The sequence below is a fragment of the Carcharodon carcharias genome, chromosome 3 (assembly GCF_017639515.1).
Source record: "Carcharodon carcharias isolate sCarCar2 chromosome 3, sCarCar2.pri, whole genome shotgun sequence".
Lineage (NCBI taxonomy): Eukaryota > Metazoa > Chordata > Chondrichthyes > Lamniformes > Lamnidae > Carcharodon > Carcharodon carcharias.
The window spans coordinates 104,018,586-104,039,780 of record NC_054469.1 but is presented as its reverse complement, the minus strand read 5'-3'; the positions used below and the strand labels follow the sequence as shown (position 1 = coordinate 104,039,780).

At 48.1% G+C, this 21,195-nt stretch overlaps 2 protein-coding genes across 2 annotated transcripts in view; one reads left to right on the top strand and one right to left on the bottom strand.

Annotated features, from left to right (window-relative positions):
• sema5a (sema domain, seven thrombospondin repeats (type 1 and type 1-like), transmembrane domain (TM) and short cytoplasmic domain, (semaphorin) 5A) overlaps nucleotides 1-21,195 on the bottom strand; it is a 244,463-nt gene that overhangs the window by 204,525 nt on the left and 18,743 nt on the right. The window lies entirely within an intron of this gene.
• Nucleotides 1,616-19,615, top strand: LOC121276029 (basic proline-rich protein-like; the record flags this gene model as incomplete). Its single annotated transcript, XM_041183970.1, has 7 exons — nucleotides 1,616-2,109; nucleotides 2,183-2,568; nucleotides 2,682-2,855; nucleotides 2,993-3,177; nucleotides 10,703-10,834; nucleotides 16,332-16,559; nucleotides 19,427-19,615. Coding segments are annotated over 7 exons (1,788 nt in total), but the record flags the coding sequence as incomplete, so codon positions are not given.

Genomic DNA, 21,195 nt, shown 5'->3' with positions numbered 1-21,195 from the left:
TTAAAGTAGCTAAGTCTTGCTACAACTGTACAAGGTATTGGTGAGAACGCACCTGGAATACTGTATACAGTTTTGGTCTCCTTACTTATGGGAGAATGTAATTAAATTGGAAGCAATTCAGAGAAGGTTCACTCAACTGATTGCTGAGGTGAAGGGGTTGTCTTATGAGGGAAGGTTGAGCAGGTTGTGCCTGTACTCATTAGAGTTTAGAAGAATGAGAGATGATCTTATTGAAACATATGACATTCTGAGAGGGCTTGACAAGATAGATGCTAAGAGGGCATTTCCTCTCATGGGGAGATCAGGAACAATGGCGGCACAGTTTAAATGTAAAGGGTTTCCCATTTAATATGGAGATGAGAAGGAATTTCTTCTCTCAGAAGATCATCAGTATTTGGAATTCTCTTCCCAACCAGCAGTGGAGGCTGGATCATTGAATATATTCAAGGGTGATTTAGACATTTTTCATGAACAAGGAAGTCAAGGGATATGGGGGGGGGGGTCGGTGGGGGAGACAGGCAAGAAAGAGGAGTTAAAGCCACAATCAGATTAGCCATGATCTTAATGGCAGAGCAGGCTCAATGGACCGAATGGCCTATTCCTGCTATTGCTTATGGTTTTATGATCTTATGAGTATGAGATCCGTGGGCCAGTAACTAAGGCTGGAGAGTGGCAAAAGCCAGGGGCTAGCAGACTGGGGATTAGTGAGAGCCAGCGCCCAGTAACCAAGACCAGGGAGCAGCAGTGGCCAGGGGCCAGTAATCAAGGCCAGGCAATGGTGGGTGCCAGGAGCCCGTAACCAAGATGTGTGCACTAGGTTCCACCCAACAGATCAAACCATTGACCAATCAGAAGATCCACACAGACAAAAACTGAATTATTATTACGGGCACTAAAATCCTTTCCCCCTTGATTTTTCCCCTACCAATAGATTTACATTGATGAAGTAATTATCAGCAGGCACAGCTGCACTTCCCAGTCTTCCAGAGTGTGACTCATGGTACTTGAAGATCTTAATACTATTTACATAAAAAGTAGTTAAACTGATAATAAAGAATGACAGCACATACACTAATGCTAAATCGTACAATGGACTTCCTCAAATATTTAAATAATAGTGAGGGCAGCAAAAAGATTAGCAAGGCTAAATGAGCACAAGAAGAAAGACAGGCAAAGATCTGAAAGAAAACTAACGAAACATTGAATTAAAAAGATAAAGTTCTGGATTTTGTAGTCAGCAGCAAAGCAGAGGTGTATGCCACTGACCGTGTTTTAAATTATGTTGTTACCTTTCACATAGTTTGCAGCAGGAACTTGCTCTCCTGGCTGCACCATGGATCCATTGGCAAAATGAATGTGGAAGCTAAGTAATGAAGCATAATTCCAGCAAAGCCTTGCCCTTTGATGTCAAGAGCTGAAGACACGCCGCGCACCCCCCCCCCACCCCTGCAGTCTGTGTCAATGATGTGCAAGTATTTTTAATCATTTAAAATGTCTTTATTCAACTTTAAACTCTAGCCGCTGCCCCCCCACCACCCCCACCAACACCCCCCCCACCACCCCCACCCCCCACCCCCCATCCCCACCCCCCCCCACCCCCATCCCCCCACTCCCCCCCCCCCCACCCCCCTCCCCCCCCCCCCCCACTCCCCCCCCCCACCCCCCTCCCCCCCTCCCCCCCCACCCCCCCCTCCCCCCCCCCCCACCCCCCTCCCCCCCTCCCCCCCACCCCCCCCTCCCCCCCCCCCCCCCCCCCCCCCCCCACCCCCCACCCCCTCCCCCCCCCCCACCCCCCCTCCCCCCCCACCCCCCCACCCCCCCTCCCACCCCCCACCCCCCTCCCCCTCCCCCCACCCCCCCTCCCCCCCCCCCCCCACCCCCCTCCCCCCCACCCCCTCCCCCCACCCCCTCCCCCCATCCCCCCCCACCCCCCCCTCCCCCCCCACCACCCCCCTCCCCCCCCCCCACCCATCCCCCCCCCCCCCCCCCCACCCCCCCCCCACCCCTCCCCCCCACTCCCCCCTCCCCCCCCCCCCATCCCCCCCACCCCCCCTCCCCCCCCAAGCCATCCCCCCTCCCCACCCCTCCCCCCACCCCCCCACCCCCACCATCCCCCCACCACCCCCTCCCCCCCCCCAACCATCCCCCCTCCCCCCCCCACCATCCCCCCCCCCCCCCCCACCCCCCCCAATCCCCCCCCCCCCCCCCCCCCCAACCATCCCCCCCCACCCCCCCCCCCCCCCCAACCATCCCCCCACCCCCCCCCACCATCCCCCACCCCCCCCCCACCATCCCCCCTCCCCCCCCCACCATCCACCCTCCCCCACCCCCCATCCCCCCCCCCCCCCACCCCCCCCCCACCATCCCCCCTCCCCCCCCCCACCATCCCCCACCCCCCCCCACCATCCCCCCTCCCCCCCCCACCATCCCCCACCCCCCCCCCACCATCCCCCACCCCCCCCCCCCACCATCCCCCCCTCCCCCCCCCCCCACCATCCCCCCCCCCCCCCCCACCATCCCCCCAACCCCCCCCCTCCCCCCCCCCACCCCCCCCCCCACCATCCCCCCTCCCCCCCCCCACCACCATCCCCCCCCCCACAACCATCCCCCCAACCCCCCCCCTCCCCCCCCCCCCACCATCCCCCCAACCCCCCCCCTCCCCCCCCCCCACCATCCCCCCTCCCCCCCCCCACCACCATCCCCCCCCCCCCCACAACCATCCCCCCCCCCCCCCCCACCCCCCCCATCCCCCCTCCCCCCCCCACCCCCATCCCCCCCATCCCCCCTCCCCCCCCCACCCCCCCCACCACCATCCCCCCCACCCCCCCCACCACCATCCCCCCCCCCCCCCCCCCACCCCCACCCCCACCATCCCCCACCCCCCCCCATCCCCCCCCACCCCCCCCAACCCCCCCCCCCACCCCACCCCCACCCCCCCCACCCCCCCCCCACCCCACCCCCACCCCCCCCACCCCCCCCCCCACCCCCACCACCCCCCCCCCACCCCCACCCCCCCCCCCCCACCCCCTCCCCCCACCATCCCCCCCACCCCCCCCCCCACCATCCCCCCCCCCCCCCCCACCACCATCCCCCCTCCCCCCCCCACCACCATCCCCCCTCCCCCCCCCACCACCATCCCCCCCCCCACCACCATCCCCCCCCCCACCACCATCCCCCCCCCCCACCACCACCACCACAATACCCTGGACAGTGACACTCAAAGTGAATTTTCTTAGCTTCGGTTCCTGTCGACAGCAACTTGATGCACAGAGCTGGAGGCTTTTTACACTTGTGTTAGGTCTTAGAATACCTTCTCCCTTATACGTGACCTCATCTCCTTTATAAATGTTTCTCCCTTTATAATGTAAATTCCATTGGTCCCATATGTTTTTGCAACTTTACTTTTCTCATAAGGTAAATCTTTCATAGCACTCATATTATCAGCAACGTTAGGGAAAAATAAAATCACTGTTTGGCTTAGCTTCTTATGGCTAAGTGTAACATCTCACCATCTCCTTGAAATTCATACTAACCTAATTATCTAAAAATGCAAATGTTCCTCACACCTCACATTCTAAAACTTCAACCCATGTTTACGTATTTAGCATTTCAAACCTATCTGCTTGTTGATAACTCAAAACCTCCAGACCAGCTGTCTCCAATTCAATTATATCCACCCCTCACACACATACATACAGAGAAATTAACCTAAGCCTCACTACTAAACCACTTTTACAATAAACCACAATATTATGAGAATTATTATATTTTTATGACACTGAACAGAGCCAGAAGTGCCGTTGGGGGGTGTGGGGTGGATGAGGGTTGGGGTGCGGGAGAGATTTGTTAACAGTGCCAGGGGTGTGAGTAGGGGGGGTCATGAGAAATCAGCACAAGTTTACACACTGGCAGGTCCCACTCGGACCCCCAGAAACACTTTCTGGCGAACTGCAACTTCCGGGTTCCCGCATAAGTCACCTCCCGGAAGTTGCAGTTCTCTTGCATTCTTCAAAATAGTGACAAACATCTCAGCATTTGCTGCTACTGGGGCTGTGATATCTGGGCTAGTAAGTAAAAGAATAGTTACATAATCATTCTAAAATGCTGAGGGAAGTCAGCGAGGAAATAGCAGACCACAGATCTTTCAAACATCATTCTTGGAAGGATATTAATATAACATCTCTGTTCAAAAAGAGAGAAAGGGTAAACAAAGTAGACCATCATCAGTAGTAGGTCTGCTTCTAGAAGCCATAACATGAATTAGCATCAAGACACAGGTAGAAAGATATGGGTTACTTAAAGACAGCCAACAAAAATTGATAACACAAGTCATGTCTGACAAGTAGCATTTGTATATTGATACAAGAAGTGCATATTTATTATATGGATTTTCAAAAAGTATTTGAAAAGGCATTGCAAAGGATGCTTGATAATATTAATCAATGTAGTATTAAAGGAGATGTGACAGCATGAATACAAATTGTAGCTAAGGACAGAAAACTGACAGTTGTGGTTAATGGATATTGTACAGAATGGAATAATATAAACAGTGATATCCTCAGGGTCAGTAACAGGACCATTATTCTCTCTGTATCTATGTAAATCTGCACTTGGATATAGGGAACAGAAAATCAAAATTGGCAAGCAATAGTGTAATAAACTTTGAAGAGATCAATAAGAAACTTCATATACATGGACTTATCGATGTAAGTTGATTTAAGCAAATAGGTGGAGCAGTTGATCTCTTCCTATCCATCATTTTCATAGATTTGTATTTTAGATAAAATTTGATGTGGAGAACGGTGAGGTGATGTATATATGAAAAAGAATAAGGAGAATATACATTAAATGCTAAAACCTTGAAAAGCAGACAGAATGGTGGGTAAGATTTTCAAATCTTTAAACATGAGAGTAAAAGTTGATGTAAAGCTGTAAAAGAAGGATCCTACGTTTTATAAATAGGGAAATCAAGTATTGTACCAGAGATAATGCTAAACCTATACAAATGTTAGGTAGTTGCAGTTTGAACATAGCATACCTGGACTTCCAAAATGCATTTGTTAAAGTGCCACTTGAGAGTGTTATCAACAAGGATATAAACCCCAAGAAATAAAAAGGGACAGTGACAGCATGGATATGTAGTGAGCTGAATGACAGGAAACAGGGTAGTGGTGAATGGTTTGTTTTTGGACTGGAGAAGATATATAGTGGGGTTCCCCAGTGGTCAGTATTAGGACCACTGCTTTTCCTGAAATATATTATTGACCTTGACTTGGGTGTGCAGGGCACAATTTCAAAATACGGGGATTAAAACAAGACTAGAAAGTATTGTGAACTATAAGGATGATAGTGATAGACTTCAGGAGGGCATAGACAGGCTAGTGGAATGGGTGGGCTCATGGCAGATGAAATTCAATGCAGCGAAGTGCAATGTGATACTTTTTCAAAGGAAGAACCAGGAGAGGCAATATAAAAGGATACAATCCTAAAGAAGCTACAGGAAGCAGATTGACCTGGGGGAATATTTGCACAAATCGTTGAAGGTGACAGGGCAGTTTGAAGAAGCAGTTAAGGCATATGGGATCCTGGGCTTTGTAAACAGAGGCATAAGGGAGAATATTCCCTCCGTCGTGCGGGCTGGGCGGGAGCAGGCACAGGTAGGCGCGCAGCCGATCGCTGCCCAGGACCGGCTGCGCGCTGCCATTTTACATGGGCGGGCCAATTAAGACCCGCCCAGCACAATGCACACCTGGAAGCGCTGAGAGCTCCGTGTGCGGGAGGGGGGAGGAGGGAGAGTCAGGGCCTACACTCTTTCGCGAAAGAGCGCAAAAATCTCCCTGAGGCACAGAGCTGCCTCGGGGGATTAATCTGGTTGTGTAAACTTGAAATAAAGAATTTTTTAAATTATTCAGACATGTCCCCTCATGTGACACTGTCACATGAGCTGAGACATGTCTATGAATTTTACTAAAAAATTTTATTAAAGTTATAAAGCCTTCATGAAACCTTAACCCGCCCGGGGATGAGGTTCCATGAAAAATGCAAAGGCCGCCTGGGCTCTTCGCCTGCCCGTCACTTTAAGGTTTGACAAGCAGCCCTGACAAGTGCCTTAATTAGCTGATTAATGGCCTTAATAGACCTTTGACAGTTCGGTGGGCGTGCAGCTGACTCCAGTGCGCGCCTGCCGAACTGAATGACGCGCTGTGATGTCGGGCCACACGCCCAACATCACCATGTGTCATTTTACGCTTCAGCGAGCGGGGCCCGCCCAGAAGATTCAGGCCATAGAGTACAAATGTAAGGAAGTTATAGCTAACTTTTGGAAATCACTGTTTCGGCCTCAACTGTAATATTGGCCGGAATTTTCCGCTCCCATTGACAGCGGGCATGTTTGGCGGCATGAGTGGACAATCTGGCAAGAAGGACAAAAATCAGTTTTATGCCATTGTGAAACCTGTTTGCAATTGTCCAGTCCACTCGCCAATGATGGGCCACATTTCCCACTGCCCCATGTTGGGAATCTATTTTCAATACTTTAGCATCTCCTTACGAGCCATTTTTAGAACGGCTCATGGGCAGGTGTCTACCTACCAGACCAGTCGTAAACAGGAGTGGCTTTTCAACGGCTGCAGGGCTAGGACTTGCTTGTGGAAGAGGGAGAAGTGGCCTCAGGCAAGGGAAGAGGCTGCAGAGCGAGGGCTGTACTGGGAAAGGGGGGTATCCCAGTGTGTGTGTGGGGGGCACATATTGATCTGTGCAAGTTGCCTCCTCAGCCCTCACCACCTTGAGGCCGTCTCCAGAGAAGATGAGGCCAGATGGACATGTGAGGCTCTGTGTGAGAGAGTGAGTGGTGATGTCCCTTGAGCTGGCAATGACTGAGATGCCAGTGAATGTGTGATGGCCTTGTGAGTATGTGAGGTTAGAGTGATGAGATGGTTGCCTAACCTTGGTGGCACGGATGAGATCATTCATCCTCTTTCTGCACTGGATGGCCAACCTCTTCTCTGCAGCATTGGCGCTGACCACCACTACCACCACCTACCAAGCTGGAGCGGTGAGATTGCTGGACTTCCTGCAGCCAGAGCGGAGGGTGGAGGACATCATGGCAGGCCTCCAAAAGTCATTCTAGTGATGGGTTCCTGAACATTTCTTGGCTTTCAGGGCCATGTTTTCACTGGAGCAACCCTGGGCTGCAAGCATTGAGAACTGTGTGTGTAGCTTTAGTTTAGATATAGCACCCGGAGTGAGGAAATAGTGAATTAACAGTGTGACAGGCAATTCAGAGGTCGCCCATCAGCAAAACGGCTTGTTTCTTGCGGCTACATAATTAATGAAAACTCACCAATGCAGCTTGCAGGTAAAATGTAGTTTTTCACGCCCGCTACCGCACTTAATGCAATTCTGAGATGATTCCACCCTTTGTGTCCAATTCTGGGCATCACACTACAGTAAGGACGTGAAAGCATTAGAGAGGCTGCAGAAACGATTTATGAAAATGGTTCTAGGGATGAGGGACTTCAGTTACATGGACAGATTGGAAAAGCTGGAGCTGTTCTCCTTAAAGATAAAGTTGGGAGGAGAATTGGTAGAGGTGTTCAAAGTCACAACAGGTCTGGACAAAGTGGACAGGGAACAATCATTTCCACTGGCAGAAGGGTCGAGAACCAGAGGCACTGATTTAAGGTGGTTGGCAAAAGAACCCAGACAGCAACATGGGTAAAAGCTTTTTAACACAGCGAGAGATTAGGATCTAGGATGCACTGCCTAAGAGTGTGGTGAAGACAGATTCAATCACACCTTTCAAAGGGGAATTGAATCAATATCCGATTGGAAAAAATTTGCAAGACTACAGGGAGGAGGTGGGAGAGAAGGACTACCTGGGCTGCTCTTGCAAAGTCGGCACAGACATGATGGACTGAATGGCCTCCTTCAGTGCTTTAATTGTAGTATAAGAGTCTGGCACATATAGGATCAACATCGGGCTGAGTACAATACCTCCCACACATGGGGCAGGATTTTGCCCTTGGTGGGGGTGCTCAGCAGGGACGGGCGGGGCGGTCAGGAAGCCGACTGCCGCCCGCGATTGGCACTACAGCGCAGTTTTACACGGGCGGGCCAATTAAGTCACTCCCAGCATAGAACTCAAGTGGCAGCGCCAACCTTAAGGTTGGACAGGCAGTGTAAATTTGAATTACCTTTTTAATGGCCTTAATAGGCCTTTTAATTGTCGGCAGGCACGCTGCTGACTCCAGCACGCACCTGCCAAACAAAATATTGCGGGACCACACGATGACATTGGGACACTTGCCCGATGTACTTGCGCGTCATTTTATGCTTGGCCAGGTCGGGTGCGCGCCTGCCCACCAAGCTCAATATTCTACTCTATATAAGAAAAGGTGTGCGTGATTACAAACCCACTGAATGCCTATTGCTTCCGATTTCTCCATCCCCAAATGCCAAGCCAGGAAAGATTCCGATGATTAGCCATGCTTCAGTTTCATGATGGGTTAGTGTGTGGATACCTGCACTTCCTCTCTCAAGTCCCTGCTATTCCCTTCCATCCTGTGTTGTCTTCCTTTGCAGGAGCAATGTACCGTGTTAACTGACTGTAACTGACTCCAGAGCCTACAGTCATAATCTGTCAGAATTCATGATGGCAGCAGTCAGAGCATCAGAGTAAACGGAGCCTTAAGTAATCCAATGTCATTTTCATGCTATTACCACTCCATTTCTGTTGGGCAAGTTAGCTTAAAATTGGACTTATAGTTACATAAATGCTTCGTTGACTGGTTTGTTGAGTTTTAGTAGAAGTGAAATTTAAGTCAGTCAGCATGCTTTGTTTACTTCAGACACTTTGGGGACTATATGACTTGTTTCTGTGCTTTAATATTCAACGCTTCTTTAAGGTTCCCCTCATACCAAACTAAGCCTGACTGAAGCACGTTGCAGGTAGCACTGGGAAATACTTGGAGATTTCTGCCTTCCCCTTGCCAAGCGAGATTTGAGTGACTAATAGGTTGGAAGAGGTGGGGTGGCATAAATTGTAAAATAAAAAATAAGATTGTCCCCTGTTGTCTTTCAAGGGCCTTGTTTATGCTGCATCTATATTAATGTCACTAGTATGAAACATGGTTTATTCTGCTAGCCAAGGATTTATAGTCCAGGGTCAATTTCATATTAGATTCAATTAGATTGCGTTTAATTTCATCATTTGCATATAACACTAATGTGCAATATGTAAATAATCACAGCTGATAAAAACAGGGATCACAAGTGTTGTGTAGAAAACAGCTTTTCCTATCTGCTTCAAATTGGCTCACAGTGTTTATATCCAAACATTAATGAAACCTGCCAATATTTACCACATAGTATTAGGCATCTCATTGTAAAAAGAAGCCTGCAAAACCTTAGAAGTCACATGAGACATTCATTTGTATTAAGAATGCTTATGACATGCATTTTTGATATCATTCAACAAAACTAAGAGATCTATTTCCTTCCTTCACTAATTCAGTAAAAAGAGTCAACAAAAGTATAGAGGGAAAACAAAAATACACTCAGACAACATTTTGTCAACATTAGCAAACAGAGAAAACTATTCTAACTAAAACTATTAACATGTTTCAATATGTAACCACAAGCCCCAGCTGGAACCAATATTGCACATATCTAACAACCATGGTCAGTCAGGGCTCTTCATTTCTGCACGACCATGTATAACCAAAACTGAAAGAATATACGAGTTTTGTCACAGCAAGCACAAGCATTAAATCCAGCAGTCCTTTGCAAATCACAATTTTTTTGAAGTTTCTACACTTACGGTCTCTCTGGAGGCTCACAGCTTACCATTTGTTCACTTCTTTTCTCCTACCTTGGTTTCCTTTGAAGCAAAATAAAAGGTGCAGCTGTGTGATTAAAGTTTTAGCAAGAAAACTGCTACAGGCTTTTTACTGACAGTCGTAATTTAATACATCTGCTTCCTAAAGTCCTCTTTGCAGTTTTTTTGGGACAAGGGGTAGAATCTTGTGCTACTCCCAGAAGTGGGAATGTTTGGATATAAGTGGGAAGCAAAGCAGGCAGGGGAACTTAATTGAGCAGGAGGCCAATTAAGCTCAGATAAGTTTGAAGGTTGGTGCATGAATTGCCTGCTCATTAAAAGGCAATCTTGCCAGTATTGGTTCCCTTTCCCAATTAAGTTATCCACAAGCAAGCAATATGCGCCTTCAGATTTACTACTGCATATGTGTGGCATGCAGCAGGCAAGGTAGTCAACTTGTTGGAGAAGGTGGGGAGGCAGGGCACCCTTGGAATGCGCTGGGATGAAGCCCCCAAGATTCCTTCCTGCCGTTCCTCTTCCGTCGGTGCACAATGGCACCTCCCTAACTCCTTGATGAGAAAGGGCACCTGGAGGGAGGTCGACGTGCCTCAAATCCCCCTTGCCTTGCCATTGATACACTGCACCTATGCCTAGTGAGATGGAGTGCAGGTCCAAATGCATATCCAGAAGCCACCGAGAACTCTGCTGGACCAGGCCCTCCCTGGCAGTTGCTACTGTCTCCATGGAGGAAGCCAAATGCCCGCATGCCGGCGCCACAACAGCAGATGGAAGGTGGACGCAGTCCTCCAGTCTTCACTGATGTCTGTGCATGGCCTTTGGCATCTCAGCCTGATGTTCCCCTGCCTGTCTCTGCATCTCTAACAGGACTCTTATGGCTCAATCCAGAGACTTGTCACCTGCATGGGGCTCAGCATGGGCCTGGTCTCCAGCAGTGCTCCGTGTGTCGGAGATATTGGCTGTCACATCCTTCGTCAGCTACGGGCAGATATTTGTGATGTGCGCACCAGATTATGACCCCGAGCCTAATCTAGAATGAGTAACACCGGGGTGAATGTCTCTGCGCTGCTGGAAGTTGCAGGGGAGTGTCATGATGGTGCATCCTCTGAGGGTTCTGAGGCAACCTAAGTGGTGGTGCTCGAGGTGGAGCTGGGGGAAGGTGGTCTCCGCCTTTTGATCTTTGATTTGCTGCAAGTAGCCGCAGTGGAGAACAAAAGGAATTAGCTGATGTTTATGCAGAATCCCTTTTCTAAGCAATGTTTTGGGCATTACTCTAACATGTTCATTTATGAACACCAGACTGGTGGAGAGTAGCAGATCTTACATCCTCTTCCTGAACTGTACACAGGTTCTGGAGTGAGCCCCACTGGTGCTACGACCTCCATCCAGGCCACCTTGGTCAGGTGGGGTCGGGGGCAGGAGGGAGGGACTTCCTGCTGCCATCCCTGGGAAACAGGGCATCCCATCTTTCCTGGACCACCTGGGGGAGCATCTGCTATGAGGCACTCCTGAGCCATGAGGCCATTCTTTGCCTTCTCTGAAAGATATCCAGAGCATGGGGGAGGACTTGGGGAGGAGGGGGTAAGATCCAAAGGTTTGGCTGCAGTCTCAGCGTCCACTCAGACAGACAGACAGATGCTGCTGGCTTGCAGGGAATGAATGCCTGTCCTTTAAATATGGCACCTGGACCGTCGACTCCATAAGGTGGCAGCAGGCGCATTGACCAACTGCCCACCCTCGCTGCATAATTCATTGCGCTCCTCGACCAGGCATAGCTAATTGACTGGCTGCCGTGGGGTCGGGTGTAGCCAGCTGTTCTGCCCCCAAGTGGAAATTTTGCATGCTTCCCATCCTCCCACTGGCAACTTCCACCCATGATCTGAAATCCAAGATTATTACAACATCTCCTGCAACTTTCTTTTAGGAAAACCTATTGTGAACTGCAAAACGAATGTGAAATATAAACCAGTCAGTATGAAGGCGCACCAAATCAAGCCAAGAATTCTGAGCGAGTCAAATTGAGCAATGTGCTCTTAAATGTGACCAGTTAAGACTTCTTTTCATTCAGAGAGATCTACTTGTTTTTTTAAAAAAAAAACAAGTTGCCACAAGAACTAAATGTCTCTTTGAACATTTCTGGTTGGCATTTGTTTCTTCACATAACACCTGGGTGCTTAATTTCCTCTGTGCACCAAAATAAACAAGCTAACAATTCAGGAATTTACACAAATGTATCAACTGGTGTGAAGCACATGCAGGAAACTAACCCACAATTGTCTTTAAGATAAAAGCAAAACACTGCGGATGCTGGAAATCGAAAACAAAAACAAAAATACCTGGAAAAACTCAGCAGGTCTGACAGCATCTGTGGAGAGGAACACAGTTAACGTTTCGAGTCCGCATGACTCATCAACAGAACTAAGGAAAAATAGAAAAGGGGTGAAATATAAGCTGGTTAATGGCGGGAGGGGGAGCGTTGGGACAAGAGAGCTGGATAGAGGGCCAGTGATAGGTGGAGATAACCAAAAGATGTCACAGACAAAAATACAAAGGACACCTTCAACACCTCTTCGTCCTTTTGTCTGTGACATATTTTGCTTATTTCCACTTATCACTGGCCCTCTATCCAGCTCTCTTGTCCCACCCCACCCCCCCTTAAACCAGCTTATATTTCACACCTTTTCTATTTTTCCTTAGTTCTGTTGAAGAGTCATGCGGACTCGAAAAGTTAACTGTGCTCCTCTCCACAGATGCTGCCAGACCTGCTGAGTTTTTCCAAGTATTTTTGTTTTTGTTGTCCACAATTGTCTTTAGCTGAACTGCAGCAATACTGTATTGTTAAGCAGCCCTTTGCCATTTTTTCTCAACAAAATGGTTTAAATTTGACATTATCAGGTGAACATTATTATATGCCACAATATCCTAGAAGAACAAGGAGCTCTTCGAGTGTCATTGCCAGATTTCTTCTTCAAACACCACCTCCAAAAAGAGGATAACCACTGCCATTTGTGCAGTCCTGCTGTGCCTGATTTGGCTGCAAGATTTGCCGACACAGCAACAGTGACAACATGTAAAGCTATTAATTTTACATGCAGCTCTATAGGATCCTACTGAGAGATGTGATAAGGAACTGTATGAATTCACTTGTGCCATTTTTCAGAGGTTTCTGCAGTTCTTCCAGCGAAGGCAAACAGGTGAACCTCTTGTGCAAATTTACCCCCATGACATCTGTATTGCAGATCATTCTTCTAATGTAACCATTTCCAACACATTGGTCAGAGGACCAAATTAATTAAAATGAACCGTTTTCTCAAAAAGGTGTCCTGGGCCTTTACAAAATGACAGCATGTATAAATCTTGGAAGCATTTGTTGCCTGTAAGGTATCTGGATAAATCGATCTAGACAAAGCAGCGACAAAAGAATGGACTTGCCTTTGTGTCGTGCCTTATCTTGTCTCCTAGAAAATCCTAAAGTGCTTCACATGCAATAAATTATTTTGAAATGCGGTGACTGCTGTTATGCATCAAAACATAACAGCCAGTCTGCACATGACAATGTGCTATATGGAGCAATTAGATGAATACCTGTAAGCGGGTGCTTTCTAGTGGTGTTTGTTGAAGAAACTGTGCTGACCAGGACACCAAATGAATGCCCTTATCTTCTTTGAAGAATGTCATGTGACTTCTAACAGCTACCTGGGCCACCAGTTAAAATGACGAAGGCTTGACTTTAAAATCCCATATGAAGATTAGCGCTGCAGCAGTCCTTATGTACTCCACTGAAACAAAGTCTTGGAATGGGACTTTAATATTCCCATTGTACCCAAAGGGGAGAGGCTACCAAATGAGACAAAAGATTGAAAGTGTACAATGATCAGGGTAGGCTCATATGCAAAATACAGCAACTAGAACAAGAACAGATGCCATGCATGTATACAGTGCAGAAAATGAACACACTGAAGGGTCAGATTATCTGGGATCCTCTACTCAAGTACTTTAAAATCTACTCTTACTACAATATTTTAAGGCCTCAAGCAGTTCCTTAACCTGTGTTTTCCCAACTATAGTCTGTAAGGTTACATACAAAATAAATATTATTGAAAGGTCTTTAAAAACTGAGTTTATAATGGAAAAAGTTCACAAGAAAGAAAACATAGATATAAGATTTTTTATATTTTATAAATATACAAATGTTCAAATACAATCCAGGGGTGGGGGGGTCACATACGACATGTCCGCCATTCCTTTTCTTCTTCTTTTCATAAGCCTTTTCATTTTTCTTTAATTCCACAGTTCTGCTCCATGATTCAGACAGTGTTTGAAATTAGATTTTCAGTTCGAGATCATTGCACCGATATATATATATATATATATATATCTGATCTTTGAATCTTTTAGACAGAGCAGCTACTGAAAATGAATTTTTCCCCAGAGGCTTCTCAACACAATTTCCATTGGAATCCACTGCCTCAGCCAGATTCACCACCTGAAGGCTTATTAGCACTGATAAAACTAAGGAGTTCATAACATACGACCTATGACCTAAAAGGTTTGTGTGCTGAATGGTCCAGCGCTGACCTTTGCCTCAAGTGCTAAATAGAGCCCAGTCCCCGCACACTTTATTTAAATGGTAATGAATGCAAAATCAGATCCATCCTTATTTAAAATAGTGATTTTACCGGAAGACATATCATATATGTCCCTCTTTCATTTCAAGCATAAATTGTAAATATCAATCACCAAAAAACATCAGAGGATTGTTCCTGTAATATTAAACTCAGTCATCAATGTTTATACAACTCAAAAACCATGTTGTTCAGACTGGGCAACTGCATAAATGAGATTAGCTGTTGTCACCTTTCCAAACTAGTGTCTACTAGTGGATAAATGATTAATGGCTCTCTGTAGTAAATTTCACAGTACTCCAATTTGTTCAAATTTTTTTCCCCTTTTCTGCCCCTCTGTGGAAAACGTTTTTGAAAAAAAACTATCTTCAACTGAAACAGCCTCCTTGAATCAAATGCAAACTTCCACTCAGTCTGAAGTTGGCTGCCGTTGGGATTATTTATGAAACAATGGGCTCAGCCACACAAAACCAGCATTTTACACATCGCTTGCGTTACCATGGCAGCTTCTAAGCCTGCATAATTTGTGCCAATGAAAGGCAGGAGAAAACAGTCAAACTTTTATGTTATAGATTTCTTTTCTTCATGTCCCACTGCCCTGACAGACTCTAAGCCCTCCAGTGATTTCTAATGTTGCAGGTTGATACTACAGAGGCAGGAGAGGAACCTCAGGGCAACCAAAGAGCTCTTTTCTGACTTTCTTTCAGTCCGCTGACAAAGAGGCAATGCCAGAAAGAAAAGTTCCATATAAATACAGTACTTTTATAAACAAGCAGCACTGCACACTCGTGCACTGGGCAAAGAAACCATCAATACATTTAATAAAGTGGTAAACATAGTTTCTTCTCACAGTAACATGCCATTATCAAATCAGACTAGTCACAGGATTAAAACCAAGAGACAGATGCTCACCACAACAATCAACTAATTACAGTGAGGAGTGTGAATCCCTCCTGTGGTCAACATTTTAGCATGGAAGAAATGAAAACTAGAAAATAATATACTCTCGGATGGACCTCCCAGTTAAAATAAATAAACCATCATTAGGTCATTACCATCAAAACAGTAATTATCTAGGCAATTTGATCTAAAACTCTAATTTCTACACCTCGCCCAGTTTTACTACACCTTTTCACAATATGGATACCTAACATGTACTAGTGAACACAGCAGATTTTTTTTACTGGAACAAGACAGTAACATTTAAATGGGCATTCCAATATATTCCGTACTATCATCACAGATTCACATTCGGATCCGTCACAGATATGTACTTGTGATCAGTGATGTCAGTCACACCTTTAGAAGTTGACTCTCACTGTCTTTGCTAGCACAGCAGTGGGATTCGGGAACGTAAACATTGAAATCCATTGGGATCTGGACCCACCCCTGAGTCTTAAGCACATGTAAGCCAGGGCTTTTCCTATGGCAGGAGGGCTGGGCGGAAGAAGGCGGGGGTGGGCGAGGGGCTGCCATTTTATGCAGGCGGGCTTAATGTAATAGGCGGCCAGTAGCACTCAGTGCTACCTGTGTGGGCAGGGGGAGGAGGGAGAGTCGGGGCCAGCGCACTTTCGTGCATGTGCATGAAAGAGCGCAGCAATCTCCCTGAGGCACGGAGCTGTCTCAAGGAGATTGGATATTAAAATAATTAAAGAATTGATTTAAAAATTTATTTAAACATGTCCCCACATGTGACTGTGGGCGGGTGGGGGGGGGGTGCGGAAAAGGACACATCAGGCATATTTGTGTGAGCACCAGCCACCAGCAGGGAAGGATGCACTGCAGCCCTGCAATAGCCAACTGGGCTTGGGGTGGGCCGGCCGCGAGGAGATTGACGGTACAGCTATCACTTATCAATGTAATTTTTTCAGTTACAGGAGAAGAACTTTCATAACAACGCCGAGCGGCTGAGGACTGGTGGTGGGCCAGGCCAGATTTTGATGCTCAGCCACTATGAGCAGGAGGCACTGGACCTGGTGTGGCGACATGCGCCCAGGTCCACTGGAGCTGGAGAGATTGGGGTTCCACGGGCTGGTATGCGTGGCCAGCACTCACGTCGCCAGTGGTCTCCCAACATCCATGACATTGCTGGTTGTTCAGTGAGTGACGTTACCAACATGACTTGCCCATAGCGTGTGGAATGATGAGCGCATGATGCTCCGGGGGACAGGCATGTACATTGACATTGTCCACAGGCTAACTGATCGAATGCCCTTCCTCTTCCTTTCAGCATCATCAGTGCAGGGCCAGGAGCCAGAGCAGCAGGGGCCCCCTCTGACACCTGAGGGGTATGAAGTTGTACCTTTAGAAGGGTCACACCATTTCTGCCAGGCAGGCACCAGTGCAGATACTGGCACCTCGGTGGGCATCATGTTTTCCACTAGTGTCCTGGGTCACAGCGGTGACAGCATTTCACAGTTGCTGGAGCAGCTAGCGGAGACAGAGAGTGCTGACAGCATCAGCAGTCAGAGGACTGAAGGGGCCCAGGCACATGCTCAGTCCATGGCAGATGATGAGCCTCTATAGCCGTGGGCCATGCAGCCAACTGCTGACATGCGGCTGGGTGTGCAGGAGCATCTGGTGGAGATACATGAGGCTCTGCTTGGTTTGGTGTCAGTGGTGGAGCAGTCTACGTGGGCCGTGGCTGATGCATTGAGCATCGTGGCTGAGTGCCAAGCTTCCTCCATGGAGAAATTGACGACTCTCATGGAGACGCAGCTCCAGGGACAGGACCAGGGATTCCTGGGTTTGCGCTCGGACCTGCGTGCCCTCACAGGGGCATTGACCTCATCAGGTCAGTACCCGTGTGGGTGGTGGTTTGGCCACCAGGTATCCTACCTCAGTGCCCATCCATCTACGGTGAGCAGGGAAGGCCTAATGGACCTCACATCGGCGGAGCAGCTGCCTGTCATCTCTGCTGGCGCCTCTAGGGCGCTCAGAATGAGGGCAGCAGCTCCTCCACCCCTCTGCCAGTGACCACGGCACCCAATGAGGCTGCAACGACTGAGAAGCTACCAGCTGTGGAGCTGGCAGTTCCTTCCCAGGTGGATCCATCGCAGGCTCGATGGGCCAGAGGACATCCACCAAGGTCATCGAGGCCAACAGGACATCAGAGAGAGCAGGCCATCTCAGATGCCAGTGCCAGCGATGGGACACTACAAAGATGTTGCACCCACAAACGAAAGATGAAGGCACCTTAGGCACACCTCAGGTTCATCACTGGTGGTTTTCTGTTGCACCCCACAGCCAAGAGTTGTTTCGAGCTTTGCGTGAAGTCCAACACAATTTTATTTCTGACACATGAAGGGACTTTGGTTACAATATTAAATTTATGTCTCAAATAGCTGTGGGTGCCTATTTTTTTGGGAAGGTCCATGGATTCCTGAGATTTGATGACTGATTTGTGTGTCTTTTAGATTTATTCATGGTGCCCATTGCCAATCCTCCTATCCAGACAGATGGGGTCTCCTGGATGGAGGCTATGGGCCAGGCATGTGTTGGAGGTTCATATGTGCTGTGCTAGCTAAAGGTTTCTTGGATTAGAGCATCTCGGGTGTCCCTGCCTCCCTGGAGCATGCCCAGGTCAGCCTGTGCCCCCCATCATTTCCCTGTGCATGCTCATCCTCGGACTCACTGCTGGACTCATTGTGCTCAGCCCCAGCCACTCTGTCTACATCTTCTTCATCCACAGTGTCCTCCCTTTGCAGAGCTAGATTGTGCAGAGTGCAGCATGCAACCACTATCACCGACACTCGATCTGGGGGGTACTGGAGTGTGTCCCCGGAATGGTCCAGGCATCTGAAGCGCATCTTGAGAAGACTGATGGCTCTCCCCACCACAGCCTTTGTGGAGGCACGACTTCTATTATACCGCTGCTCAGCTTCTGTTCTTGGATGGCAGACAGGCGTCAAGAGCCACCTTCTGAGGGGACAGCCCTTGTCGCCCAGCAGCCATCCATCCAGCTGGGCTGGAACACTGAAGAGCCCCGGCACCTGGGAGTGTCTGAGGATGTAGGCATCATGGGAGCTGCCTGGGTACCTTGCACAGACTTGCGGAATCTGCATCCTGTGATCACACACTATCTGCACATTCATGGAGTGGAAGTCCTTCCTATTGACAAAGGCACTGGGCTCACATGCTGGCGCCTTGATGGCCACATATGTACAGTTTATTGCATCCTGGACACGGGGGAAGCCAGCAATGGCCCCGAAGCCTCTGGCTCACTGTGTCTGCCTTGCCTGGTCCCTCATAGCGGATGAAGGTCAGTGCACGCCTGAATAGAGCGTCTATAACCTGCTTGACACAAGGGTGGGCAGCCAATTGGGAGATACCACAGAGATCACCCACTGAGCCCTGGAAAGAGCCAGATGCATAGACGTTGAGGACAGCTGTGACCTTTAGAGAGACGGGCATGGGGTGTCCACTACACAGTTAGCTGATATGTCTGGACCAATCATCTGACAGATATATTTGACTGTCTCCCTTAACGGATGGAGCCTCCTTCGGCACTGCACCTCGGACATATTGAGGTAGGTGCTGTGCTTTGTGCTCTGTATACCCTGGCAGCAGGATAGTGGTGTCTTCTGCAGCTCCTTGCGCCTTGGACTCCCTCTTGGCCCTGCACCCCCTTGTGTCTGTGCCTGTCCTCCCAAAGGTGGTTCCCCTGGAGGCTGAATGTGCACTCTGGTCTCCTCCCCCTTCTAGCCCTCCCTTCCTCCTTAGATGAGGTGCCTCCAGTGGAGAGATCACCTCCATTCCCAGACTCAGGGAGGCTTGCTGAAACCTACAGGCCCCAAAACAAACCTTCACTGAAAAGTGCTGACCTGAAGGTTATGAGTGCAGTCCAAGCAGCTGCTATGCGTTTGACATTTCTCCACCTCACACACACAACTTTCAATAAGTTCTGAGCACTAACTGTTAAACATCTGGATTCGCAAAAACAATTATCCCTTTTTCCCGCCCGTAGATGAGGATCATTAAAGTTTTGGATAGCCACAAGCCCATTGTGTCCGTGCGACGAGCGGAGTACTGCATGGGCACCTTAAAATCCACGATAGTTGGAGCCTCAACTACCTTAAGTGGCCCAATAATTGCGGCCACGCAATGGACATCATCATGCACCCGCCCAGCAAAATATCACGATGGCGCATGGTGACATCAGGACACGCGCCCGACGTCACCACGTGTCATTTTATGTGTCAATGTGCAGGTCCCGCCCCCGCATGCTAACTGAAAAATCCTGCCCTAAAGGTAGTAAGGGATATGGAGCAAAGGCAGGCAAATGGTGCTGAAGTATATATCGGCCATGATCTAACTGAATGGCACAAGAGGCTTGAGGGCTGAATGGTCTAATCTTCTTCATACGTACAAAAATAAAGAACGCATGTACACTACCGCATTTGAAAGGAATTCTTTGATAATTGAGAAATACAGATTTACTCTTCCAACTGTGGTCCAATTGACCCACAGCTCCAGTTTCCCATACTATTGCCATACTCTTAGTGCCCAAAATTCTGTCAATCTCTATATTGAATATGCTCAACAAAAGGACATTCACTGCTCTCTGGGGTAGAGTTCCAGAGATTTACAACCCCTTGAGTGAAGAAATTTCTTCTCACCTCAGTCCTAAATGGGTCTGAGACCCATTTTTCTGAGACTCTAACCCAGTGTTCTAGATTCCCCAGCCAAAGGAAATATTTTCTCAGCATCTACCCTGTCAAGACCCTTAAGAATTTTATATGTTTCAATTAGATCATCTCTCATTCTTCGAAACTCCAGGGAATTTTTTTAATTGTACAATCTCTTCTCAAAGCATAATCCCTTCATCCTAAGAATCAGTCTGGTGAACCTTCATTGCACTCCCTCTGAGGCAATTATGTCCTTCTTCAGGTAAGGAAACCAAAACTGCACACACTAGTTCAGATGTGGTCTCACCAAGGTCCTGTATAACTGCAATAAGACTTCTTTACATTTGTACTCCGGTTCCTTTGCAATAAAAGCTAACATGCCATTTCTTTTGCTCATTGCTTGCTATGTTAACTTTCTGTGATTCATATACAAGGGCATCCAGGCCCCTCTGAATACCAACATTTAAATAATGTTTCTCTCACCGCTTAAAAAATATTCTGCTTTTTATTCTCCTCATCAAAATGAATAAGGTCACGCTTCTCCACATTATATTCCATCTGCCCATGTTCTTTCCTACCTGTCTATATTCCTTTGTAAACTCTCTGCACCCTCTTGCAACTCACTTTTCCATATAACTTAGTATCCAAACTTGCTGACACTACACAACACTAATCACCTCATCTAAGTCATTGACATAGATGGTATAAAGCTGAAGCCCAAGTACTGATCCTTGTGGCACCCTGCCAGTTACGGTCTGCCAACCCAAAAATTCCTACCCTCTGTTTTCTGCCCATTAGCCAATTCTCAAACCATGCTAATATATTACCTCTCCTCCATCTCATGCACCCTGATTTTGCGCAACAACCTCTTGTGTGGCATTTCATCAAACAGTAAAATTCCCAACTGTATCACGCTTGTTATAAGCATCTCTACTCTCCTGATATGCACTCTGCTCAACAGCACAGTTACTACTGGGGTGGGGCAGTATAATTCCAAGCAAGACTTCCGGAATCAGGGCTCTGATGTCATTTTAGCTAAGGTCTTTCTGTCTCCATGAAAATTCATGCCTGACTGCATTTTGACTTTGCAAGCTAAGATCCTTTCTCT